This window comes from Acanthaster planci, linkage group LG20 (genome assembly GCF_054643075.1).
Source record: "Acanthaster planci isolate LZ-2023a linkage group LG20, COTS_SCS, whole genome shotgun sequence".
NCBI classification, from domain to species: Eukaryota; Metazoa; Echinodermata; class Asteroidea; order Valvatida; family Acanthasteridae; genus Acanthaster; species Acanthaster planci.
Window position 1 is genome coordinate 4949679 of NC_141796.1, and position 27863 is coordinate 4977541.

A 27863-nucleotide genomic window follows, 5' to 3' on the forward strand; every position below is an offset into this window, starting at 1 on the left:
TTTGCATTTTTAATTGTGAATGGATCTTTGAATCCTTCTAACATTTTATTTCCTGGTATTTAAAAAAAGTTTCAACTTCCCCGAAAAATCAAGAACCGTACTATTTGAACCTCATAAATATATACGAGAACTGTCAAGAAATTTAAAAGGAAATATTGTTGCAAAACCATTTTTAAAAAACGTTTGTTTCTTTACTCTATTTCTTTCTCTGACTTAATGTCCATACCAGGCCTGGTTATGTTCATCAGGGTTCATTTTTAGTCTCAATTAATTGGTTCAAAGGGTTGTGGAGGGCTATTTTTACAGACTGAACTGGATAGAACATAATTGTTTCATTAGTCGTGAAAACAGTTTCCTTCGTTAAGCTAATTACAAGTTGGAAACTATTCAAACTCTATATTCACTACATTCCAATGGGGCTTTTTATTTATTTTTTTGGGTTTTAAAGTGGAGTTATACGACACCTTTTATTAATTCCATGTAAGTACAAGAGGAACTTCATTCTTTTACAACTTTTGATCACTTATAAAACAAAAGATAAACGCAAGGATTAAAATTATTTGCAGATAAAATAAAACTACAACAGGAAATTCAAGAATACTAGAAAGATGAAACGAAATGGGTCACAATTGGTTTTCCAAAACAATGAAAGGAAGAAAACTATAACAAAATAACAAACCTTACATTTTGTGTAATGAGAGAATGAGTCCCCGTTTATACATCATAATGTGTCAATCTAAAAGAAATACTGAACTCCATTATCTATGCATGTACAAGGAGATTTTTTTTACCGTAATTTGCATCGAACAACTCTTCTCCCAGTCTGCTCGTTTCCATTGACAGAAACCATGTCAGACTTTGTTTGAACAGTACAACAATGTCAACATCATTGGATACTTTTATATAACGGGTTTTACCCTTACCCAACGTACATATTATTAATAAACACTGTGTGCTCAGAAAAGAAATCATTTGATACATTGTCAAAAGACAATATCAAAGACAATATCACATCTAATCCTCCAAATCTGACGAAGCATTTTACATACTATTACGCCAAAAATCGGCTTCAAATTATGTCCGAGAATTAACTTTAATACTATATCATTAAGGAAAAAAGGTTATTACTTGAAAGTTTCTGAAGCACTTGTTCAACAAAAATCCACGCATCTTGAGTGTATACGCAGTATATAAATAAATGCTTATGAGTCTCCACTTCAGTTTTACAGAGGGGGAAAGTCACATCGCCAACTTTACCCATCTTAAACAACAAATCCTTCGTGGGCAAAATTGGAAATTTTAATTTATACCAAAATTGTTTATCTTCGGGATCTAATAACTTATTTCACCAAATACTGTTCCATACACAAGGCCACTCAGGACTTTTCCCTAGGTGCAATACATTTTGCCAGATATTTAGGGTTAACAAAACATTGTAGGATCAACTTTATATACACAGTTTTTGTATTTATCTTCGATACGTATAAGGAAGAATCTGCAGCAGAATCGAATATTTAGTGTAGTCAACCTCTTGCACAGATGATTAGGCGGACCCAGTCTCTTTTCTTGAATTAAAGACTTGTCTATATGTTTTCGGATTCGGCCCATTAAACGTCCGGAAATAATATTTTTTACATTACACTTCTGACCAGCTTCTTAAAATGTTATTAATTCGTAGTCTCTCGTAATATCCTTTAAGTAACAATAGCCCTTTGCTTTTAGGATCTGACTCTTTAAAAAAGAAGAGTCTCTAGTAACAACTACACGGTTCCATAATGGAATTTCTTCACACTCCAACAGAGTACGGAAATCTTTTGACACCCGACCTCCAACCTTTTGAAAAGCGGTAATGAGGTCCACATAAAAATCAGTAGTCAGTAATGGCCTTTTGACATTGGCCAAAATATACCAATCAAGCTTATCAGAGCCGCTGGCTTTCTTAATCCAATAGTCGAGCTGGTTTTCCAGGCTCCCTGCTCATTACAGTAACATTTAAACCACTGTAATTTAACACTCAATAGTTTATGTCAATAAACTTGACTCAATGTCAATTAAACCCATTCCTCCCATGGATTTTGGTCCAACAATCATGCTTTGTTTGATTCGATTGATTTTGCCATTCCAAAAGTAATGCCTGATCATATTACTCATTTTTTAATGAGATTGTCGGACACTCCTCCAACAAAACTGTTGACAATGACCACCTTACCATTGTACGTCAAATTACGCCGAGACCACTTAGGCCTACTTAAAGTACCTTGCATTTTACTAATTCTTGGTTTCAAGTTAGCATTGGGAAGACATCGTTTCCAAGATAAATTCCAAGAATTTTCAATTTATTATCCCACTGAAAGCCACACGGCTTATCCACCCTCGTCCGCCATTTCCCTAGCCTTAAACCTTTAGATTTATCAGCGTTTTCCTTGGAACCGGATCCTGTACTGTAGATATTGAAAATATCGTCTATAACTCGGAAATCATTGTCATTTCCCAACAAACAAACTCGTGTCATCTGCATGTTGAATAATTTTAACACTACTCTTCTCATCAGATAGGGTTATTCCTTTTAAAGTCAAATTGTTTCTAACAAGAGCATCAAGGCCTTCTGCACAAATAGAATACAGGAGAGGAGACAGAGGGCAACCTTGTCTTATTCTTCTTTCCACCTTGACCGGTGAACCTATGCTATTATTAATAATAATACGACAATTCGGATCGCCATACAAAAGTTTAATCCACTTAATAAGAACAGCCGGAACTTTCATTTTCTCCATCACGGCAAAAAGATAATTCCAATTTATCCGATTGAATGTTTTTCTTGATCAATACTAATAAAAGCAGATTCTAAATTGACCCAAATGGCATAATCCACGACATCTCGTATGAGCATAAAATTATGATGTATCTTTCTACATACCACACCACAAGATTGTTTTTCACCTACTAAAACTGGCATAATAACTTTAAGCCTGTTAGTAATGACCTTGGAGAGAATGTTATAATCAATTGTAAGGAGGCTTGTTGGACGCCAATTCTTCAATTCGTGTCTATTCCCAGAATTTTTGTAAATCATATAGGGCGCTGTTCATAGATTCGCTTAGAGATCCTGACTTGAAACAGGCATTGTAAACCTCGACCAAATCTGTACCAATGATATCCTAGTAGCATTGATAAAATTCTACGGTAAGACCATCAATACCAGGAGACTTGTTTTTGTTCATTTAGTAAAGGACCCCTTTCACTTCCTCTATTGTAATACCTTTTTCCAGGTCATTATAAATATCATCAGAAATGTCTTTCTCTTTAATATTAGAAATAATGTTTTAAAGATAATCTTTTGATACGCTTTCACACTTATAAAGATTGCTGTAAAAAGTATTAGCAATATTAAGCGTTCCATCTAGAGTATCTGCATAGCGCCATCTTGACTGAGAAGTTTGTCCATTCTACTACTCTTTCTGTTTTGCTTTTCTAATAGAAGGAAGAATTTAGAAGGTTTTCTCCTTCATCCTTCATAACATTTCGAACTCTAACTCCGAACCCGCTTTTATTTTTGAACCTTTTCTTTACCAAATTCCTTAAGAATTTCTTTCACTCAAGATTTCCTTACTTCCCTAGAAATCAGTAATATGACTGTATTTGCCTGCCAAAAACTCCAAAAAGGAACTAGTCTAAACAGTGTTTCTTCCTTTTTAAGAGACTATTATTGCATATCCATCTGCCTAGTCCATAACTGATGGACGAAGGATCTTCAAGTTTCATATCGATGATATGATGATCACTTAATCCCAGCGGGTGAACCTTAGCATTGGAAATACTGAAAATAAAATTAGACGAAACCATTAAATAGTCAATTCTAGTCTTTTGCCTCGTCCCCTTGTGATAATGAGTAAACCCTGAGATATTGCTGTTCATAGTGCGACATACGTCAAAAAAGTCTTTTTCGCTCATGATATTTTGAATAATGGTTTTATTCACATCTTTTATTTGATCTCTATCAAGATCGCAATTGAAATCTCCCACAATCCACTCATTCTCATTATCAATTTTATCAACAAGATTGTCAAAGAAGATCGTTCGGTTGTGTATATCGTTTGGGGCGTAAACCGAAGCAACATACTAAGTGCTATTGTTCCACCTTATTTCGCCCAAAATCCACCGCCCATTATCATCCTTATTAATGTTTGTAATATTCAACCCATATTTTTCTGATAAGAGAATGGCAACCTTTCTGGATTTTCAACTACCATGATTGAAATGAATTACGCCCTTCCATTCAGGTTCCCATACCTGTTCATCACCCTCCTCAGAATAAGTTTCTTGTAAAACTGTTTCCGTTTAAGGTTTTCAAAAAAGACATTACATTTTATGTCATTCCTTAATTCATTAACGTTGAGAGTGGCAACTGGAAGAAAAGCCATCATCACAAAAAGGACGAATGTAAACCACATCATCATTGAAAGATTGGAAAATTTGAAAATACCTAGTCCACCCGCCGTCTTCCTCGCCCTCTTTGACCAATTTGAACATGCTGGTTTTGGAGTTGAGATGATCTCGCTGTCTTGGTGGGCCGGCTCCCGACTTGACTCTAGGGGACTGGTTCCGGGTGAATTCTGACAATTCGACTTTAATTGATTGGCACAGTTGGACTGGTTCACCTCTGGTTGATTTGAACGACTGTCCATCTGTAGGTTGGAGGGAGTCCCGCTGTTGTCTGACTTCTCACTTAACTGACTATGGTCGAATTTTGGCTGCTCATCAAGATTGTCCTGACCCTCGTCCCTTAGTCGACTGTGCTTGTTTATTCGGCTATGCTTTTTTGATTGACTTGACCGACTGGTGTTGGTAATCTGGTCCTCCTCCATTCGTGTGCTCGTTGTAGCCTGTTGGTTAGCAGGAGTTGATTTCCTTTCCCACGATGTTCGTCTTTTCCTAAATCTCTGGACGCCTACTCTCATGTACGGGACCTTGTCATTCTGGTTATCTTGACTGTCCTCTATTATGTCGGGCTCTGTGTCTTGCTTGCTGTCTTGTTTATTGTCTATTCTCAGGTCTTGATCTACATCAGCCATTCCTTCAGTCTCCAAAGCGACTTCATTTGCTCCAACTTGTTTGCTGCCCCCTCGTCTCTCTCTACTTCCATTCCTTTGATCTCCTGTGCCAGCTTACTTCTGCCTCTTCCTCACTCACTTTCCGCTTTCTCGGTGTGTTCTTTCATATTTCCTCATCCCAGAAACCTTCAACCTTTGGTTGCTTGTACATCGTTTCTGCTCCGTTGTCTCTTTCCTTGTCGTTTCCCTCCTTCTTTCCTTCTGCCTCCTCCATTTCTTCCTCAGAGTTATCCATTTCCCTTTCCTCCCCTGCAACGTATTTTTTGACGTCATCATTATCTCGATACCAGGCAGCCTGATGATTACGGCTTGCACACACGATGCGTCGGCTTCGTAGGTCACCATCCCGAACAAAATGTCCAGGTTGGTTACCAGTTTGCATGTTTTCTCCTGACCGCGATGCCGAACTGCAAGAGTGAAGCCACCAATTCTGATGAAGCTAGGAACGGGTTTTTAAACATTTTTCAGGAGGACACTTCGTACACTAGTTTCCACCTTTTCGTCGAAGTCGTAGGCCTACACTTGTTGTCCAATATTTGTGACTGTAACAGACTGTATTAAAGCATTAACAACAACGGCATCCGACATTTTGTATGGGGCTTCACCGTACACGACTACTGAGTTCATCATGTTAGCTCGTTCACATTGCACCAACTGCCCTTGCAAAATAAACCCTCCCAGGGCTATACTCTAACAGTCGATCTCGTTGTCAAAAGTAACGTTTTACCATCCATTGTTCAGTGCTGCAATACATTTTATTGTCTCTGTTGTTCTTTGAAGGGGATTTGCATAGAATCCAATTGTGTTGGGGCGCGTAAGTGTGACCACTTGTCGTGTTCTGACATCGTGACTTCTTGCAGCAGGCTTTCGCTTGGCCGCTACGCGTTTAGCCCAAGATGGCCGTTCTCCTGTACTATCCTGAAGCATGACTTCAGGAGCAAGGCCGAAAATCGGCCCATACAGTACTGATTTTCCACCAAATTTCAGTCAATTTATTCAGGACTTACGGAAGAAAACAGATACAGTACTTTTCAGAAGATGTTACAACAATCTGATGAAAAACGACGTCGTTTCAAAGAACGAGTAGTAGAACACGTCTTGCGTCCTCGAACGCATTTATATTTATTGATAACATTTGTTTGCTTGCTTTTCTTTAATTAAGTTTTTGTGTTCGAATTGAGGGGAAATTAAATATCCAAACTGAGACACATTCGACTGGAAACAGATGATGATGGAGATCACAGATATAATTGATTTGTTTGAAAACTTATTAATTGTACCCAAACACGCCCTGGGGTTGCGACTCGACAATGTCTGGACTGGAAACCTTGGGGAAGGAAATCAAGTGTGAAATGAGGTGCATGTCTGGCGGTTAATCGGGCGAGAGGCCAGCGGTATATGGGACGACAGAGGCATGGGGAGACATCTCGGAGAATAATTTCAAACTATTTCGGGACATGTGTTCCTTCCTCCATGACAAAAGCAAGGAGTTCCATGAAAAAATACCATGATGGAGCTGTAGAAGCGTGACATTCTGACGTTGCGTAGCTTGGGAACTAAAATTTGAGTGTTATGCAAAAGCCTTGCACTTGACACCTGACGATTTCTCCTGGACAGTGTTCAGTTTAGTGCTACCCGCCTAGCCTTTGCAGACAGGGCTGCTAGATTAAGTATGCAGGGTTTGATGCATGGATTGGTGTGAAGACACGGCTTATTCAGTGATTTAATTCTTTACCAAAAAAAAAAAGAAAGGTGCTTCACTGGGCATTTTTGATCTGCACACTTTATCAACGCTTGAAGAGTCATGACCCTATCTGTGATGACTTGTTGGGCTTTACAGTTTTCAGAGATCGTTACAACTGCTTAATCTGTACAAAGACCTCCCTTTGGACCGGGCTGACAGAGAGCCGAGACCGAGCGGCAATCTCCAGCCAGCCGCATCGGCAATTCCACAGCGATCTGACAGTTCTCCACGAAAGGCTTGGAAAAAACAAATCTCGACGGCATTTCGCGAGGCACTCGAGTCGTTCCATTACGGAGTCTTACACGCGCTCTCGCCGCTTCACGATTCGTGGTGCATTTGCGGGGTAAAACGCTCTCGAAATGCCCGCGAATCGAGGCAAAATGTCCGAGCAACGAAGCAGCACTGAAATGCCTGCAGATTAATGGCTTTCAGGGTTTGTTTCTGTTTGAAGTGGTTTCTTGCCCGTAGCATTGTACAGAAAAGAGATTTTTTGTCTAGCTGATTGGGTGAAATATATGACATCCCAAATATAAATCGGGCGGGGACGGGTTGATGCTATTTCCGTGGAGGACGAAGTTTCTGAGATATCGAGGATGAAAAATGTCCTGGTAATGGGGTCAGACTGAGACAGGTTGAAGTATAGATACAGGGGAACTACTGCTCACGGTGGGCTGGTGGGGGGTTGTTAGTCATTCCTCGTTTCTCATTCAGAGAGATTACGGTACACTCTACCTTCCTGCAGGAAATCCTTTGCATTTGATACTATTCCTACGTTACGACCCGCCCCCTGCAAAGTAGGGAAAAACAATGAAAACAAAAAGCAAAATGTCTAGATAATTTCATGTGAACATGTTTGGTAAAAACAAATAAATGAAATATTTTGTAATCAAAACTAGGTCCATATAAGGATATTGTTTGGAAATGATATTAAGGAAATGAATATATGCATTGCATGTCTTTTGTATTCCCTAAAATAAATCTTTTACGCCTTCGAAGTTAGAGCTTCCCTCATTTTGACTTAAACCCACACCTTACCTCAGCAAGGCCACTCTGCAAAGTTATGCTATGATGGTAAATTGCAATCTGTTCAAACTGGATTGACTGCCCCACCCAGCACTCAGTAATTTGAATGTCATATATCCTGAAATTCCAGACCCTCCGCCCACCCCAACTACTGTCATTTGGTGCGGGCCGTCGCCTTATCTTTCCTCGTGAACGCCGACGCCCCTTCTCCCACCTTTAGCCTTCCATCCGTTTGCGCACGGGCTTTTAGTAGACTTCGAATCGCAGGTAAAATACACTTAAATGTGGTCAAGCCTGTAATGGACTTAAGGGCTTAGTCAATACCATTCAATTTGAGGCCGGGGTCTAGATGAGATAAATTGGTCCCGCCAGCGTGCGAGGTTCCAAGCCAGTGTCTAAGTCGGAGCTCGAAAATGGGTCGGTCATGCTTTCTGTGTGCATGCTGTGTGATCGTCTGCTCGTGTCTCTCGGTGGGAACTTGAACACCCCCCCAGTACGGATCATTTGGCGTGGGAGATCTGACGGACTGATTTTTAATTGAGATGTCTTTTACTCAGACCAGCTGTCATCTCTCGTCCTCTGCCCAGTGTGCCGCGTCCCACACTCCTCACGGACCGAAATCGGTTACAGATGCAGACTCCAATTATTAAAATCTGTTCCATTTTTCCCTTGGTTTATAATCTCTGCATATTGAGGAAGTTGTCCCTCACGATCTCATGATTCGCGGCTCCACATACCACTCTCAACCGGTGTAATCAACTTGATGTACGTATTATAATATGTTTCGCGGTTAGACCAGACGGATGACAGTTACACAAAGTCAGCATCATTACCGTATCAAACTCCATTTGCTCTCCATTCACAAGATCGCGACGCCGAACTAACAAAATTACGCCCGAAGAATTTCTCAAACGGCCAGTACTTCATTTCTCGTGTTGTACAACATGGCATACACAGGCGCGTTCCATTGCTCTCATTCCCGGCATCACGAGTAACAGGATTAGATCTTTGCGCGACCTACGGCGCTGACAACGCCAGACCTTGAAGAAATTAAAGAGATAATTCCAGCCGAGTGGTTTCTCACAGTCGAATCGTAGCAGTCCTCAGTAGGGGGTTAACCGTGTCTCGAGCCGCTAGACCTACTTTTAATCAGAAGGGTTTTACTTCGGACCACGGACCAACCAAATCAACTCCCTTGAACGGGGTCATTTCTCGTCATAATAGGCGCCGTAACATCGTGTGACTTGTTAAGTGTCAACACGTCGCTTCCAGCCGGCGGTAGCTATCCAGATGGAAGCGTAAGAGGCAAATTTAACATGTTCCCCGCGCTTGTTTTTAATCAACTTAACGAAGTTTTTAATTCGCAAGGTCGGCGAGATCTCCAATTATAGAAATAACCATACGGCGGTCCGTTCCAGTGGTCCGGTGTTGCTGCCTGATGTGTGGACGACATTCTATCTTTTGCCCTGGATCGTTTTCAGTCACAACGATCCCAAGTTGACCAATGACGCCACTGCAACACTACGCTGTCTCTTGGCTACGCTGTGAATAGACAACATGAATGCACTGCCCTTCGTTTCGAATTTCCCAAATTCGGTTTATAACGCGCTGCTCATTTAGGTCGAGTCTTGTGGATGATTTAAAACTGTGATCAAACATACCTTCATGTTTGAAGCCACATATAAAAATTAAAACATAAACAAACAGAAACAAATTAACATTAACCACAACAAAAACCTGGAATTGAGTATTACAACTAGATTCATTTATAAAAAGTCTGACATCATCCTTTTCAACAAGTACAACGATTTACCGAACATGATCAGAAATGGCTCTCTCGTGAATAAGGTAATAGGGTAATCCCAGCACGGAGTTGGGTTTTGTTGAGGTACTTGAGCCGTATCTCTAACGGGCTTACAGAGCTACGGTACCTGCCTGTTTTCAGCCGCATCCATCTTACCTCCAGAACTGTGGGGCCCGACGTCCGCCCCGCTCCTACGAACTTGGGGTATTTCCATTTCGCGTTGTTTCTGATAGGCGAAGCCGTACATCTGGCTTTCATATACTAGAGAGCAGATTTGGATGTAGTTCCACCGTTAAGGGGGCCAAAACAGTGCCTTGGATGTTGTTAAAAATAACTACAGAAACATTGAGGGGGTGAATTTGTTCTTAAGTCGTTGAAGGACTTCGCCATTGCTGGTATGGGGACCGCGTAAAAGTCATGTTGTGATGCAGTGTCCAAAGCTGTCGGCAGTATGGATAATTCTGCTGTGTACATATTTTTCACCTTATCCTGTAGTTTCCTAGTCCGAACATTTTTTCCCGGATGAAAATTATTGCAATTGCATTGAAACACATGCAAGAACCAATTCAACAGAGATTATATAATAGTGAAAGATCCCTTTCAAAATATGTTTGCCGTGCGATGCACTAATGGCAGCGTAGGCTTAAATTACTTGAGGACGTTAAGGGATCTTGACGTTTCAGAAATCAGTTGTCAGTTTGAAATTGGTAAACGAGGGAAAGTTTCTTCTAAAATAGAACATATCAAAGAAATTTTCGTTGTCATATCCGCTGTTTCCAATAATTTAGTAGGGCCTACATCCTTTCAGTCTGAAAAAAAGAGACTGCCTTCCGTTGCGTCTTGTAGCAGAAAGCTTCATCCTGTTAATAGCATTCTCTACGGGTTAACACAATAACATGAAAGAGGTCATTTGTAATGTGGAACAATGAAGAGAGAAACCCAAACCCCCCTTATTTTATCTCCTATGGCATCAGAGACCCAAATGTCAAATCATTAAACTGTGACTGGTACACATGTCAGATCATTTCACCAGACGAGGTTGAACCAGTCACACAGTAATCCACCCACCAATCACTTCTCCCGTTCGCGACTGGTCGGAAACCCCACCGCAACTCTGCCGTCATTTCACATTTCCCCCTCCCCCTCCTCTGAACCGGGCCAGTACCGTCGCGGGGGGATTTCACCCCTCTCGGGCCTCGCTGCAAGCACGGTCAGCGGAAACTGGTCTTGACGGGCTTGGGGAAGGAGGACGTTGGGTCGAGGTAGTACGCGAGTGACGGACTCTCCCACGGTCCACGGCCCACACTCGACGGCACGCTTATGACTTCGACTAGAACTAGCATTTGAAAGAGTGAGGGTCAAATCCAATTAATGTTTCAAGTCGGTGTTACGACCGATTACTAATTGGGCCTTACTGGTGATGCCAGCATCAGGCCGATCATCACATGATAGGCTCGTCGCCTTTCTTTCATCCGACTCGTTCTGGTGTGTTTTCTTTGAGTCATAGATCCCAGAATCAAAGGTCAGGTGCTGCACGTGCAGCAGAATCTCCTATCTTCCGCAACCAAGTACAAACTTGACCTCCAAGCATCATGACCCGAAGCTGTCTGACCTCTAAAAACGTCCTGCTAAAAGATCATGTCTGTAAACGACTGGATGGACGGCAGTTTCCTTTCTGGGGTCCCAAAACGGCTAAATTGTTCCAAACTTGGTTAAGTACTGAACAATATTCTATTTGTCAGAAGAGGAAGCTCACGCAGTCTTGCCTTCTCTCTTTTATTGTTTAAGCTACAAGTGAGAGCTTGCTGGGGAAAGACCCCTCTATTCCAAACCATTTACCTCTCCTTCGGCGTAATGACAGTTATTTGGATGTCTAGCGCATCTCCGATGACCTACAAATCGTCACGCTGCACCCAGTCTTTCGAATTACAAAAAGCCTTGTCTTCGCGCCGAAAGAGAATATTTCGTATTCCATATTACATATTCTGTGTGATTAGACAAACAGCGCATGTTAAACGAAAAATGATGGCTGTTCCGATTTGGAGTCTCCACCGTTACTGAAGACCCGTATGATTAACCGTGTGTGAGAACATATTAACGTCCGGGTTTGTCGCTATGGATTACACTTCCGCAGCTCACGAATGGGCTTCATTTTGGTTGACGTAGAAACCCAGTCAGAGGCTGTTTTGAGTGGGTTGGAGGGGAAACCTCCACATTGCCTGCAAGTGGACTGCAGTGAGTCACTTCATTTTAAAGAATCAATGTTATAGAATACTGTGTTGAACCTGATGTGAAATCATTGGCCCCACAAACGTGATGTCAGTGTGGACTTTAAACAGCAGCCTCATTCGGTTGGAAGTTGTTTGTACGAAAGTCAAACAGCTATGAAGCGTTTTTGGCATAGCTCCTTGTTTCAAGGGTTTTTTGCTTGGTATCCTCTTCTCTGGTCTGATGAGCAGCTCAAAGAGGTCAAAGCGTGGAGAAATAGGAACACAAAAAAGTGGGTTGCTCCAACAATCAAAACTTCCATTAAAATAATATTGCTCGACATTGATATCCTAACTGAGTGAGTTCTGGATATAAGATTCTGACTGGAAAGTTCCCCTATTAATGAACATTTTTGTCTCGCCGGTTTCAACACATATCGTCCAACGCCACGGCAACTAACATTCTGTACTGAAACGAGAATGAATGGCGTCCCCAAAATTTCTTCCCAAGACCCTAGATCTGTAAACACCTTGGCGTTACGACTCCAGCTGACCCATTGCTGTGGTTTTATTGATTTCCCTTCTGGGCTGCCAACAGCTCGCCTTGACTGCCTGTACCGTCTTTCGTCCCTTAGGGGCTCGTTCCCAAGCGGCTTCGCCGGGCCCGTATCGCTCCCTTGCGGCTCATAAGTCTCCCCTTCTACCGCTCAACCGAGATTGCTTTTCTAACCCTCCGAAACTACAAAGGGATTTGAATCCTGCTGAAAAAGCCGGCGTCCAGCATCCCCCGTCACACCGAACAAGATTTATTCGGATCAATAAAACCATTGTTGTGAATTTGACATGGTGATAAATTTGTTGATCTTGTGTTATAGATTTGCTTTTTGAGAGCGCCATTTGTATAATAGTAGTCGATTTGCGGCATGTTAAGGTCTTCCAATTAGCTTCTTAATAGGTGTTTACACTTGTCTTGTAAACGTTTTTTTTCAGTATTGAGTGAAGGCGTGCCTCTGTGTATAATATTTTCGAATCTATCGTGATCTCTCATGCATTCCAAGGCGATCTGAGAATTTATTTAGGAACATGCAGTATACATTGTCAGCGACTGGACATGTCGTTTAACCTCCAATACCATCCGATCCGCTACGAATACTGTTTCACATTAAATACCGCCGTGTCAATTAATCTGAAGTGGATGAGAAACAGTCTACTAATCGTTTGGGTGTGGAGGGTTTAAAGTGAAGCAATTTGGAGGAAAATGCGAATGTAATCAATCACTTGCAAAAATTTTGCGATTGAAAGTGCATTGCCACCACGCCTTTATTTTTCGAAGACATTCATGTTGAATACACACACGCACTGAACACTGATCATGATCATGTCAACATTTCTGTGCAGTAGCATTAGTGAGAAATAACAGCGGAGAAGAAAAGATCAGGCACCTTAGAAATAGAATTAATTTAAAAAGTGAGCAATACTATGGCCGTGTCCGAAACGGGCTGATTATTGATGAATGCATTCCCATTATCTTTTGAGCTTTTGATCAGTTTCGATCAAAAAGCAGAACTATTTGTCACGTTTGTTCTCTCTTGTAACACGATGTCTCAATTCTTATCTATATTTTCGTATAACTCTGTCGTTGCCAAAGCACATCCTCCGACCAAACTCAAAATGTTACAGCATGGAATCTTCCAGTCGAAAACATGTGTGAATCAGCAGCTCAACGGGGATGACTCATTTTTCAGGGGTGGGGGGGGGTGGCGGCGTTAGGGGAATCGTGGAGGAGCAGAGACGAGCAGCTCCCCTGCTCGTCGGTGACGTCACGGTAACATGTTGGGGGTTAGGCGGTCACCGGAAGTTGGTGGATCCTACAGGCGTCGTGTGTCTTGGGCAAGGTTGTAGCTTCACGGACGTGATCAGTACCGACTGAGCTGTTCGAAGATGGAACACTGTTCTCGACCCACACAAAACGAAGGTTCTGCGCATGTCCCGATCCAAACAGCTAACAGATTCGGCAAACACGAATCTTGGCTCGTGCAAACTTTAATTTGGGAAGGCTACCAGAAAAGTAACATGCAGTTTTTGTGCACAAAATAAACCTTTGGTGAGATTTTTTTATTCTGAACAATGACTGGCTCGGTGCTTCCGCGAAAACAGTGACTTTCCCGACCGTCTGCCGATCACACGCACGAGTTGTCTACGGTCAACCACAGGGTAATCCGCAAAAGGCAGACCACACGGAGTGTGTAGTTGGCTAACTGTTAAAGTTTCGAAGACACACACCAAAAAAAGGTGGAAAGAAACAATAATAACCTACTCCATATTTTTCACAAGAACAATGGTTTGTTGTAATGGAATTTATTCATTCAGTCTATGGGTGAAACGTGTGGATATTTCTGTATAACTTAAAACATCACTGTTTTATCATTTTCATTCCTCTCAGTCTGAGTTACGAGCCAGAACTTCAGGGATTTTTAAGGATGCCATTTTGCTCAAACCGTCCCGCGTCCATAAAGTATTAGGGGCCAGATTGTTCATGATTACTTCGGGCCTTCCACTTCGCGTCCTCCAGATCATCGGTCGCTGAGCCCTGTGACATCTTAATGGAGTATGAAGATGGTCGGCAGTCTGTTGATCTCCGGGAAATCCTTATTGGTTCTGCGGGGAAGTTGCTGTCTTATCAGGGCACGGGGCGTGGGTCTAAACATCAGACCTTGCGGGGTTTGCAGACTGACTGGAACAAGGGAATAACTTGCAATCCTAAACTTGCACACTCATCCTTGACGTGGCTTATTAGTTATTCGTCCAACGTTGACCGATCGCCACCACGTTTGGAGATATTTCCTCGAGCTTAGGGTTTGTTTTGTTGCAAAGGGGGGCCATACACTCCCTTTTTTATTAGTAGAAAGCCCATAGTGGGCTGTAAAAACGAAAGTTTTCATGGATACTCTCTGTAGCGTTTCATAGAAACCGTATTCTCCTTTTGTTTCATTCAAAGGCAGCCTTATAACATTATTGAGAATATCTAACTTTGAAGACCTTTTCTTCACTGAATTTGTGTAAAATAAGATCAACACCTAACACATTGTATTTAAGTCGACAAGACAAAAAACAAGGACATTTGTTTACCTCCTTAATTCAAACAGGATGAATAAGTCAGAATCTTACGTATTCACACTCGGACTTGGTTTATTGTTTGCGTCGTGCTCTCATAATGGTGTTTTTAGACCGTTTATTAAAGGGATGCACTCTAGTCTGCACACTAGGATTGCAGTCCTGTAGATCTAATTAAATTGCCTTCCTATTGTGGAATAACAAGCCATAAAAATACTATCCTGACCCATTTTTCTTGTTATTTTGCGCCTGGTCGCGGGGAGCAGAACTTTCACATTCGTGCAGATTCCAACGCCGCAGCGAACACCACAGGGAGGGAACAGCGAGCGTAAACCGACCTCCCCGCCCGCCCCTATCGAACGGCGAACGAACCCACGGACCCGGCACGCCAGTCGCTCTGCTAGGCTGGGTTACTACCAAGGATTTTTCTTTCTTTCCTCAGACTCCCGTAACCTGAAACTTTTTTTTTCTTCTCATCTGAAACGGGTGTATGATAGGTTGCGACAGGTGTACCCAGGGTGGGGGTACATCACTGTTAAAGGCATATGATCGGTTGTAGATCGGCCTTTTTAAACATTTTGTATGTCGTGTATTTTGCTTTCCATTGAGCTGTCATCGTGTTGTGTCAGCGAGACTTCTTGTCATTTTCATGGTTACTCGTCGATGGCCCATCGACAGCTGGAGCCAGCTGTTCGGGGAAATATTTTTCTCCATTCGCGTCCTCGTCCAGAACTCCTCCTTAACAATAACTGCCCGGGATGGAAGGGGAAAAATCATCCTACTCTCTGAACTCACGAAAACAGTTTCACTCTTGAAGTTTTCACTGGGGAATTGTTTTTTGTCTGAAGATGGTAACAGGAAGCTGTGTCTCTATACAACAAACGTTAGTTTTGTCCATTGACTTTTGGAAGCCATTTATTTTGGGTTTGACGGGAATGGTACGGTAAAAAAGCCGTCTGCTCATGTCTCACAGCGTAACGTGGTAGTCTTTCTCTCTTAAGTGAAAGTTAAGCAATCAAACCAAAGCTTGTAATTGGACATGGCTATAGTTCTGCTTGTCAAATAGTTTGTTTTGACTTGGTTGTTAGCCATTTCTACTTCAGCTGCCGTGTCATTTTGTTGAAGAAAGAAACCTACGGGATGTTAGCTGGTTGATGGCTTAATAATTTTGGCTACTGAAAAGGACTTGCAATTTTTCGTGCATGTAATATAACTAAGAGTTATTGATTTTTTTTTGGCCAAAGTAGACTCATTTTGGCCGATCAGGTGACAGTTAATGGATTCACGGTATGCAGTTTCCACGATTGACATTATCACTGGTAAGTTCAGGACTGGGAGGAGATTGTGAAAACCCTGTAATTAGCTAACTACCCGCGTCGGACCCTGAGAGCAGAGGTTGAGGGTTCGAGCGTTATAGAGTTCTGCTTACTGTGATGTGTTTATGCTCATGACAGACAACAGTCGTGAAGTAGCCTATATGGCCCGCAATGCAATGTGCCATTGTATATCACGCGGAGGGAAAATGTTCAACTTTGAGTGAGAATTCTGCATGATGGAAAATCTTTGTGGCAGTAAGCGAACCACTCGTCCTTAAGGTTTTCGATGCGTGACGTGCATGCGGCGTGCACGAAGTTGTTCAGCTGTTCATGTTAAGTCGGTGGAAACAGTGCTACGCAGCTGCCAAACGACTGAGGGCGCTGTGTTACTGAAGCAGTGGAAATTTAGGCGGAGTTCGGGCGGCTTGTTCTCGTATGTTCACGAACAGCTCGATATGTTATTCGTGGGTGGGCCGCTCGAACGCCACGAGCGTGAAACTGGTTATCGCTGCTAGTAGTACTACAAGAAAAATGGCGGCGTCCGTTACGGTTTTGGAGGGTTAATGCTTGGGTAACTGGCCTGATTTCTTTTCTATTTAAAAATGAACTTCCATTTCTGTGTCGTGGAAAATTAATTTTGTTGATTTTGCACAACTCCCCATTGTCTCCAGCATGTAAGCCATCTCGCTATTTCTTGCAGCTGTTTAAAAATCAAAATCTCCCGGGTTTTTCAGTGTGATCCTGTAAAACCCTGACGAGGAGGTGGTGTGTAATCCTGTTTCAGGAACAGCGTTCCTGGGTCGTGTTCCAGCCGTTCGAACGCGAGAACAAGAAACCTGTGCGGCTGTGTGGAACCGGGAAATTAGCAATGGGCTGACAGGGGGCGCTATTTAATTTTGACGCCCCATGATCAAAGGGCAAAAGGTCTGTGACAACAGCATAAAAGACATGTTGGGGACAGTATTGATGCACTGTTACGTAACTGTAACTTATACAGAAAATACTTGTGCCAGTTTCACCAGTCTTTAAGACGTTATACCGGTTGGTTTTGTCTCTGCAACTTACATTATTGTGATCACTGTCTTGACATACTTTTCAGTATTATTATTCTCAATATCTCTTTAGGTTTCGCTTTTGTCTATATAACGAAATCATTGCACATAAGTTTTAAACAACAAAACAAGTTGCTTTCTGCTTATTGCGATTCCATGTCATGTCCTGAATTTAGCTATATCTGACTGTAATAACTTTGCTTTTAAACCAAAGTGATATATTGATTTTTTCCTGAAGGGCGTTATCTTTTGGTTTGTTTGTTTACTCCGGTAAGCTTTCAAACTAGGTACTGTGTTATTAGATGTATAAATGGTTGGTTGTTTCGTGTGTTGTCCTCAGGTTTGGTTCCAGAATCGGCGCGCCAAATGGAGAAAAAGGGAGCGCTTTCAACAGCTTCAGGGCATGCGCGGAATTGGGCCCGGCGGCGGCTACGAAATGCCCATTGCCCCTCGGCCCGACGCCTACTCACAGGTGAGTCCCCCCGGGTTCCACGTGGGCGACATCACTCAGCCACCAGCGCCCGTAGAGGGCGCAATGCTCCGCATTTGCAGAAACCTGCAAAACCTGCGGCGGGAATTTGACACGCGCAAGTTGGCCTCCGGGCAGGCGGGAGAGGGCGCTGTTGATAGCCAGTCTCCAATGGTAACTAGTTAGTTTCGACTTTTCTCTTCTTCAATAACGCATCGTCGGACTTTTGAGCCCGCCTACTTGCCTGCAGGCATTTGATCAAGCATTTTCTTTCCTTTTTTTATTTGAGTTCAAGAGAATTTTTTTTCTTTCTTTAGTTGATTTTGGTTAAAAGTTTTATATGTAGATAAATAGAGTGTTTTAAATACATGTACTAAGAAATCTCTCAAGTATAAGCAAAGCATTTTTCAAGTCACTATTCATGCTACGAATCTCCAAAATCTGTCTGACAAAATATAGAACACTTTGGGGTGTGTTGATTCGCCGAAATTAGGTTACATCTCACTAAGTAAACTACTGAAAACAAACACCTGAAAAAAATCATTTTTGTGAGTGCGATTGATGTGTAAAAAGTAAATTCACACACCTTAATTTTATCTTCCTCTGTTTCTCGTTCAAAGCATGCAGATTATGGACTAATGGGACAGTGGGTTCGGAATTTTCATTGTGAAAAGGTACGAGAAGCAAAGTTCTTTCAGTACAGATCCTACCTGCCACCCATCCATTGGAAGTTTCTCACTGTGTGTGTGGCGAAGGCCTTTTTTTCTACGCTATATCTCGAGATCAAACACACCTGAAAGCGAAATGTATTTCGATTTCACGCCGTGTATTTCATTTATGCAAATGCCCCCAAACAAATATTTGCACCAACTGATCACGAACATTGCATGGCGGTGTTGAGAGTTTGGCAGTTTGAAAATTTGGCTCATAAACATGTGAAGTTTCCGTTCATCACAGGGTTGCAATTGCATGGCACTTTGCATGATTGTTTAATCTTAATCGCTGTTTTAATTTTCCTTTCAGTTGATTTTTACTGTGACGATTTATTGCCATATCAAAGAACGAGAACTAAACCGATTTTGTTTGCATTTTCTCGCATGTTCTGAGAGAGTTGGCATATTTTCCCACAGGGTTTCCCACAGGTGATTGTATACAAAGATGGTGTGACTTCTGTCAGATTATTCATAAGTATTGTCCAAATTATTGAGGAAACGTTTATAAGAGATGCATTAACTTCTCGACTTTTAGCGAAAGGAAATGTTAAAAAGTGCAAAGACCACTCTTGACCAACAGTAAAGATTTAACTACTAGGCCTTAATTGGGTCATTCCGGGCTTCTGATGTGATGCAGGATACTTTCGTGAAAGACAAAGCGTCCTTATCTCCTCTGAAAGTAAACTTTGGCGGGTATTAGAGAAGAGGTTTCCTTAAATGACCAAGGGTTTTTCCGAGATCAGAGGACAGAGGTCACAGCATCTTTTCAAATACTGACGGCAGATGGTACGTCATGGCATGAAAAGCCCAAAATGTGCTCTTAGGCTATTAAATAATTGGACAGTCTTTATCACAAAAAGACTTAACTGATCTTTAATCTTTACTGATGACATACTGCTTTTTGCCTCGTGGTCACCGGGGAAGCTGAAATGCATGTTTCAGGGTCGCCACGATGTGTGGATAAATCACAAATCTTAAAGTAGTCACATCACTTTCGAGATTTTCAAGAATTTTATGACAATAACGCATACACTTGAGTACTGTGTTTGTGTGTGTGATAAATCGTCATTGGATATCCGAGGCTCTAATGAAAGTCATTTGGAAGATGAAGACCTATATATATGGAAAGTATAGAGAAATGCGATGAGTTAAATCCCACGTATATTTTCAAGTGAGTCATCATATTAAAGCATTTCATTAAAAATGGTTAAAATGACGTGCACACGTCATCGAAAAGTGTTGAATTTTTGTTACCAAACTGACAAGAAAAACCTACTTAAAGCTTGGGATTGACACTCACATTTCCTTTATTTGGAGGTCATTGGAGCGAATGATAAACCCAATTTAAACTTCAAACCTTGAAGCATGCACTCAGTTTAATTAAGGCGTCCGTCCAGAGACCTCCACGTCGAAATTGCACCGGAACATTTATGGACTAATCCAGAGATCCAGATTCGAAGCCATTCCGGAGGTGGCGGCGCGAGATTCCATGAGTTTTTGCCGTATATGGCGGGCGTCCAATTTTGATAACCCATCGACCAAAGGACGTACACACAAGCAGGTTACGATCTCAGCATCTACCTCACGAGTACACGCATCAGCAGAACATAACCACTGTTATTTCCGGTTCCCATGGTACAGTTAAAATGTGTGGGTAGAAGCACCCCGTGTTTAGTGGGTGTGGTTTAATTTGGAGTAACGCATACTTGCGACCCCAACAGGCTAAGCACGTGATGAAGAATTATAGGGTCAGAGATTGTACCTCACGAGTTCTCACGTAGATCCTCAGCCTCTCCATTTGCTACCGATGAGGGGGATACTTGAGCACGGAGCGAGTGACTTCTTATTAGGTTGCTGGATTAGTCTATGACTGCCTATTCGGTATTTCAGCTGCACGTGTGCACATCATAATATGAATATTTGTTCACTTCGACAGTAGCAATCTTTCTTATGCTAGCAACACTCGGAGAGTGCGAAAGAAATGAAGTCTTGCCGTTCCATCAGTACGAGATTGTCACTGAAACAACTGCGCCGTGTTTTGTGATAGATTCTATCGTATGAGCGCACTACTTTCCATTCTTTGTTTTGATTGCATTTAGTATAAAAAGATACAGCTCAGGGTTAAGTTGCGTTTTCAAATAACACGTTCATGTCATTCTCTAGAATTCCTTGGGAAAATCTTCATATTATGGCTTGAGCACGCGCAGTTGGAATATGAAGCCTGATTTATTTTGAAGCTTGTGTATAAACGAATCCGGTTACCATAGCAAAGTTGCCACTGGCCATTTTCAGTGGCCCCCGCCAATGGCGCTAAAGCATTGTGATAATTATACGGAGTCACTGTTCCGTGACAATCTCGCCGTACAAAACCCAGCGCAACGCTTTTGCCATTGAAGGAATGTGATAAACACAAACTTTACAAATGTAATGTTATGATAAATTTTGTATTCCTTTTGACCTTTCCAGATGCAGGCGTCTCCATGGGGACACAACATGTCTTCACCTCTGACATCAACCATGAATCCCGCGCCTATGCAGATGCAGCAGTCCCCCCACAACTCGTGTATGGCACCCCAGTCCAACCTTCCCAGTTTTATGGGCGTTACTAACCAGAACCAACTCAATCAGCTTAACCAACTGAGCCAGGCAACCAGTCCCATCGCGGCTGGCAACAATGCGGCAGCACAGTTCATGTCACATGCTGCAGCTGCGCAGAACATGAATACATATAACGGACAGTACACGGACACTGGAGCAATGCATTGTGGGCAAGATGGCGGCGACAGAAGAACAAGCAGTATAGCTGCACTGAGATTGAGAGCAAAGGAACATAGCAGTGTCGTCGGTATGATGAATGGGTATTCCTAGAATTTAGAATTAATAAAAACTCGACTGCTCGAGGTGATTTTCATGAACTTCTCGCGTGTGGCGTCAAGGCTGCAGATGCTGCTGACTACGAATTCTTCCATGCCTAGTACTGGACGTCATTTTAATCACAGTGAGATTTTGACAAGCAACAGGCAACATTTGGTGGCAGATGTGGGACGCGGTGGCGAACGCGAGCCGAACACTGTTGTCCTCACTGTACAGTACCTTTCGGCCGCTGGGAGAAGTCACTGTGGAGAATTCCAATTTTCAATTTGCGGTCAAATATCGTAGAAATGTTCTGAGCGTATCCGCCCTTCATTGTCTTGCACATATCGATTAGGGGTCGAAACCACACGACTGTCTGGTGCCTCGACACCGTGTTCATGCATTGAAACTTGCTACTTAACAAACTGTTTGGAAACCCACAATATGAGAGTTATTTGTATCAACCTTACGTACAAACAAAAAAAACAAAGCACATTCGACTGATATAATTTGCTATACTTTGTGCCGATTCTCGATGGTAATAATTATTGGAATAATGGTAGGACATGCTCTCAAAGCTCCGACTTCACCCTCACAAGCAAGGAGCTGTAATATTTACGGTATAAGATGGAGAGTATTTATAGCTAAATGTTTCTGTTATCGTGCATTTTTGGTTCTGGTTGTATTTCTTAACATTAATTATTTTGCTGACCTGTTGTACATTATTTTGTCATTGGACCAGTTTAATAGATTATTACACATCTTGTTTATAGATTGAGATTTAATGCTATTGTAATATCTTATTGTGACGTAGTACATTTGTATAAGGGTAAAATCTTTGGGCCAATATGAGGTAAAGGGGGAAAATTTGTATGAGAAACAAATGGAAATTTGAAATAGTAAGGCAAAGGTTTGTATTTTACCATGAGTGTTTCTGCTTGTTCGAAAAGATTTCTTATTTTTGTTTCTTATTCATGTCAACTATACATGTACAGGTTACATTACCACGTATGTCATGTTTCGATACTAGTGCAGGTGATGAAACGTACGAATTCAACCAGCTATGTGCTTGCCAATCATTTAAAAATACTACATGTGTATGCATAGGAAAGCGGTGGCCGAATTATCCCGGTTTACAGTGAACGATTTTAATAGAAGTCTTTGAAGGTTACATTTTTCGTTCACCTGACAAACCAGGCAGTGGTTAGGGTTTGAGCTCGCCATTTTGAAAAAATATCGGAATCGAAATTTGTATGGCATTCCATTACTTTGCAAGTTTTGTACAAAATCCTTTTCTTACGAAGTGAATGCATTAATATCACACACACACTAGTTGTAACATTCGTGATAATGGATGTACAGCCACATAAAATCATAATACAACGTGATACGTCTGAGTCCCTGACTTGATAGTTTAACATGCGAGGAAGGATCGTCAGATTTTATTATTCACTTTGTGAATTGAGTTTTATGTACTTCACTTGCTCTCTTGCCCATGCTAACAAAACACTGTCGAATGATTTCAAACAAACCAAATCTGAGAAACTTAGCAATTTCGATATTGGCGTCTTTATTACACATGACAACAAGTGTATAGTTCGTAATGTTAAAAGCTGTTTTTAAATTTTCTTGCGTAGACAGGGGACTTTTGTAGAATTTATAGTTTTAGAATAAATCCTCACACACAGAAACTGAGGATTAATGGAACAGCATTACGTATTTCAGGGATATTTTTGCAGTTAAAAAGACTGTATTTTTTTGTAAATAATAGCTTGAATAATTATGACGTAATATCAATAATACTGGACTGCATCTGAAACTAAATATGGCCGCATCGTGCATGTACATTAGAACTAATAACACAAGTCCATGTTTTAAAGTGCAAACATTGATCTTTGGTAATTGCGGATTGGCTGTCCAGAAATCATGTCACTTTTTTGAGTGAAATTCGTTGTCAAGAGAGGTCATTTGCCAGATGTTGTAGATGACTTGTACATTTTCTGTTGACTGTTGCCATGGGTTCTCTGACAGCCGGAGCGTGGTCATTATTCACAGAATAATAACACCCTAAAGGCGCTATCATTACACACTGTGCACCTTGTGCACAGGAGCAGAAACTAAATGTAGTTTCAATCGTCAGTCGTTCGCGTCAGTAGCACAAATGCACCCTCGTTATTCTCTGATATTCTTGGCACAGTGAACAAGGGTCTTATTCCTTCGCAAAGAATGACAAAGGTCACTGTGCAAAAACTACAGGGCAAGCAAAATAACTGAAACGTGAATCTTTATTCTGATATAAGCAAGACTTGAACTGTCTGACATCAGTTTTGTTTTCCAAACAAACGCTGCAGGAAACCTTTTTATACGCATAAGGTTGGGACTAAACGCATCTGGTCACATGTACATATCGGCGAATAATATCAATAAAGCAGCAATGCTAACCATCCGGATGATATGGCTTAATTATATTAGGAAAGAACTGAAAACCTCCAAGGCTAGTTTGAAACGAAGAGTTCATTTTAACGATAAGTTCGCCCGGGGAATAATGATATGAAGAAATGTAGTAGATGTAATGGTCAGGGCGAGTGTGTACAACATTTGAGACTTTTTTGTACATATACCAAATTGTGGAGACAAGACAATAAAACAGTACTCCCCGACCTGGACAAGCCCAGTCACGTGTTCTTCATTCGAATAATTCGAAATATCCAATACGGATACCACTACGTGATGTATTATATTTTGAACTACTTTTCTGGATATCCAAAACTTCTGGATTCTTTTGTTCGTATGCGATTTCCTTTAGCTCAAAACAATCGCGGTTCAATAACTTTTTTTAAGATGTGTGCCCACCATGGTCATCATGCCTGTAAATGCTTTCGTTTGCCGGTATTAGTGCGTTTAGTGTCTGTTTAATAGACGCTTGCTTGCAGACAATTCTCGGCGGAGTAGAATCATTAACAGAATCATTAATGGGTGATACTCAGACTATATATAGTACATTTGAACCACCCATAAACGCACGACTAGATGGAGCATTTGATACTATTTACAGCACCTGTGATTTTTATTTTGTAACACAATTCCAGAAAATTAAATTTCACAACTTCAAAAACTAGCACCGATTATTTTCAAAACTGCTAGAATAACGGTTCTGTTTTCTAAAGCATCGTGCGTGTGCGGCTTGTGCAGCCTTTATATTCGAGGGGTTATGAATGTTCATTCTTGGTTACCTTCGTCATGAGTTGGGGCCATTGCAGCAATAGGCGCCGTATTCGTTGCACGGGCACTCATTGTTCCCCTATTTCACGAGTCGATTTGATCACAAGCAAACTGGTCTCTGCAAATATTGTCTATAAACTTCAGTGGTGTACAAACTCAATGGAAGGAGATACAATAAGGCAAATTACAGATCAGCTTCATGGTGCTCCAATGAATGAGTACAAATTAAAGCAAGGGCGGAGCCAGGAATACTTCCCGGGGATTCAAGCCCCCACAATTTTTTGGCATGATTTCCTAAGCCCCTAAGATTTTTGTACGCATGATTTTTGCGGACAGGGAAGAGATGCATTATATTGTTACTGATGTACAATACATATAACAATCCTTACAGGTTGTCATCCTTTCTATATTTATTATTATTTCATTTATTTGTAGTTATTTTAATAGTGTTTTTATTCTTTTTTTCAGCGAAGGGGGACGTGACCTCCAAACCTCTCCGGATCCGTACGTGTAGGGATAAAAAAAATCAAAATCAAAGTCTCGATGAAAAATATTTTTAAAAGCAAGACGAATCATGCCATTATCATTATTAGGCAAGCTTTTTGAGGCAAAAGCTTTATGATACACAATATTACAAGTCGCTGTAGAATGCAGTGGCGCAAATCTGTGCCAGGAACCATGGGGAATGGGGGATGGCTTACACGCAAACTTTACAGCCGTGGAAATTCGAAAGGGGGGGGGTCTGGACACCACGCGAAACACATGCACATCTTATGTGTACCTACACCCATCAATCTTATATCGAAACGGCATATATAAAGCTGTTGTACTTGTTCTCACTTTTTTCAGTATTGGGTTGTTGGGACTTTGGAAAAATAACTCAAAATCAACCTTTTTACTCACGATGGAAAAGCAGGGGATGATCAAATTACTCACTTGCCCAGTCCAAAAAGTGTGTGGGGATATATACCGCATCGCCCGGGATAGCTTCACTGTCTCTCTTTATGCGTTTGGGAATAATTCCTCAATACCGTGTTCTTCCTTTCCTATTTTTCTGATCTGTACGACACTCTGTCTATCGGTTAAAATACTTAAGTAGGACGTCATTAAATTCCTAATTGTACAAAGTTTGTGCTCAATATTATTTATTCTTGTAGTGAAAATATTCACAAACCACAATGCTTTATAGGCTCAGCTGCCGGATGGCTTATAATTTCTTCTAGCTCCAAGTGTTCTTACAGGTTTACAACTGACAAGAAACAAATTGGTAACGTGCATTGATATACCCTCTTACAGTTTGTAACGTTGTTTCAAAGCTTTTGTGAGGAATAGTTAGGGGTCAGTAGCACCCTCGAGCAGGGAGGAAACTATGAGCGGGAAAGTGGCTCATTTGCCGCCACCAAGAGTCGAGAATAGGCCGTGGTGTTTACAGGTAAACGTTGTCGCTCTTCCCCACTGATCTCTATACACTGGATAGGCAGCTCTGCTCTGCGACTTGAAGTGAATGCGAGGCCTTCTTAGGCTATTCAATGCAATGGCAGTTTCCGACTCACTGGCTTTAGCGCCGTGCATGGATGCACCTAATGAATGGACTGAAGTTGGAGAGCATAAGATGGTCGCGCGGTCACTTCAATTCACACATAGGCAGTTACTGCCGAGCTGCCTATCAAGTGTATAGAGATCACTGCTCTTCCCCTACGGCCCTAGGAAAGGAAAATACTTGACGTACTTATTTTGTCATGGAAAGAGTTCATGCGAACAATACCACTGGTCAACACTTCCGCGAGCATTATGAAACTAGCCCCCAGAATGCATATGTGTGGATATACAAGGACAGCGAGCAACCATAGCTCTGCGCACAAAATAACTGTGACAGGCATTCCGGATTGAGGGCGCCTTTGCAAAAAGCTGTTTTCCACAAAGTGCAGATGGTGCGGTGTAATGACTGCCACACGATTCGAGGGTATTCCCTCGTCAAAGACAAAAACTAACTGCCAAATTCAGGATTAAGAAAACACAATCTGTTCATCTGGTCAGTATAAACTAAGGGTAAGTCATCCAGGTCGGCTTTTACACTTCAAATGCTTCACATGATTACTCCTTGCCTTTTCAAAATTCCCTGTTACAATTAACCACCACTAATGTAGGTCCTTCTGGACCGACTAGTTGAACGGGAGCCTTTCTTCTCACCTTCAAATGACACTGTAACGTTGAATTTGAGAATTAATGAGACACGTATCTTAATGTTCAAAGCTCGTTCCGGCCACAGATTACTCCTCTGTTTTCTGAATATGTAGAGGGGGTGCTAGATATGATGCACCCCCTCTGGCGGTCTCTACTCTAAAATATATTCAAGGGCGCCGTACAACTCCAAGAGCGTGCCCTACTTCGTGTTGACCTTTCGTTTGTTTACCAACACTGACCACCATACTGTAAAGGGAAGCTAACGTTTTCGTGAAAGTTTCATCGGTGGTTGGCGACAGCTTTTGCCACAACTTGCGCGTAGTATAAAGTGATAATATTTGTTTTTTTAACAAGCCTGGCAGACTTTTCAACACTTTGTGAATTACCCTTTGAGCTATGTGCTCACAGCTGTTATAGTTTGCCAATCTGGCAAAAAGTGCAGTTGCGATGTATCAGATGAAGGGTCTAGTGTCATCCCTCAGTGCATTATGTGTACTTGAAAACATGTAGTCAAATCGGGATGAGATCAACTGACAACAAATGAATTGAAAAAAGCCTGTCTATATTTCTGCCTACGTGTTTAAGTTCGATCAGCTAAACGCAGTGTAAGATGGCTATGGATGTGTTGCCGATGATGAACTTGGCTAACCACGCTTCACAATGTCGATGACTGCGAGCGAACAAGTCTGGTGTCGCCAAAGACTTCATCGTGGGTTAGGAGCTGCTTGGCATCGCCCGACAGGCCGTCTAGATACAGAACACGGGAAGAGACGTCTAAAATGCACTGGTCGGAGAAAACAAAGAAAATAAAACATTTCTGTTGTGAAAGATATGAAGCGACCAATGGGTGGACAAACAGAACTAGTAAAAAAAGGGATCTCCCAATAGAAATATACATATCGATGGCGTGTGCCGCTGCCCACTGTAGTTATGCAACTTGAAAATAACAATTTTGTGTCACAAAAATACTTATATTTTACATGTACAGCAAAAAAAGTGTTTTACAAAGAATGTCAAATTGCAATGACATTAAGATAGCGTTAACTTTTAA

At 41.6% G+C, this 27863-nt stretch overlaps 2 protein-coding genes across 10 annotated transcripts in view; one reads left to right on the forward strand and one right to left on the reverse strand.

Annotated features, from left to right (window-relative positions):
- LOC110977982 (aristaless-related homeobox protein A-like) overlaps nucleotides 1-24075 on the forward strand; it is a 58049-nt gene extending 33974 nt beyond the window's left edge. For 2 of the 7 annotated variants that reach the window (XM_087130805.1, XM_087130807.1), the window contains exons 3-5: nucleotides 17712-18014; nucleotides 18461-18514; nucleotides 21020-24075. In XM_087130805.1, coding sequence (XP_086986931.1) covers nucleotides 17712-18014; nucleotides 18461-18514; nucleotides 21020-21421 — 759 coding nt within the window. In that variant the 3' untranslated portion in view covers nucleotides 21422-24075. Of the gene's footprint in view, nucleotides 1-17711; nucleotides 18022-18460; nucleotides 18515-21019 lie in introns of all 7 variants that reach the window. The other 5 variants (XM_087130806.1, XM_087130808.1, XM_022232567.2 and 2 more) reach the window with 4 other exon arrangements.
- LOC110977983 (nuclear receptor-interacting protein 3-like) overlaps nucleotides 22953-27863 on the reverse strand; it is a 33450-nt gene continuing 28539 nt past the window's right edge. For 2 of the 3 annotated variants that reach the window (XM_022232569.2, XM_022232570.2), the window contains exon 7: nucleotides 22953-27596. In XM_022232569.2, coding sequence (XP_022088261.1) covers nucleotides 27468-27596 — 129 coding nt within the window. In that variant the 3' untranslated portion in view covers nucleotides 22953-27467. The remainder of the gene's footprint in view (nucleotides 27597-27863) is intronic. The other variant, XM_022232571.2, reaches the window with a different exon arrangement.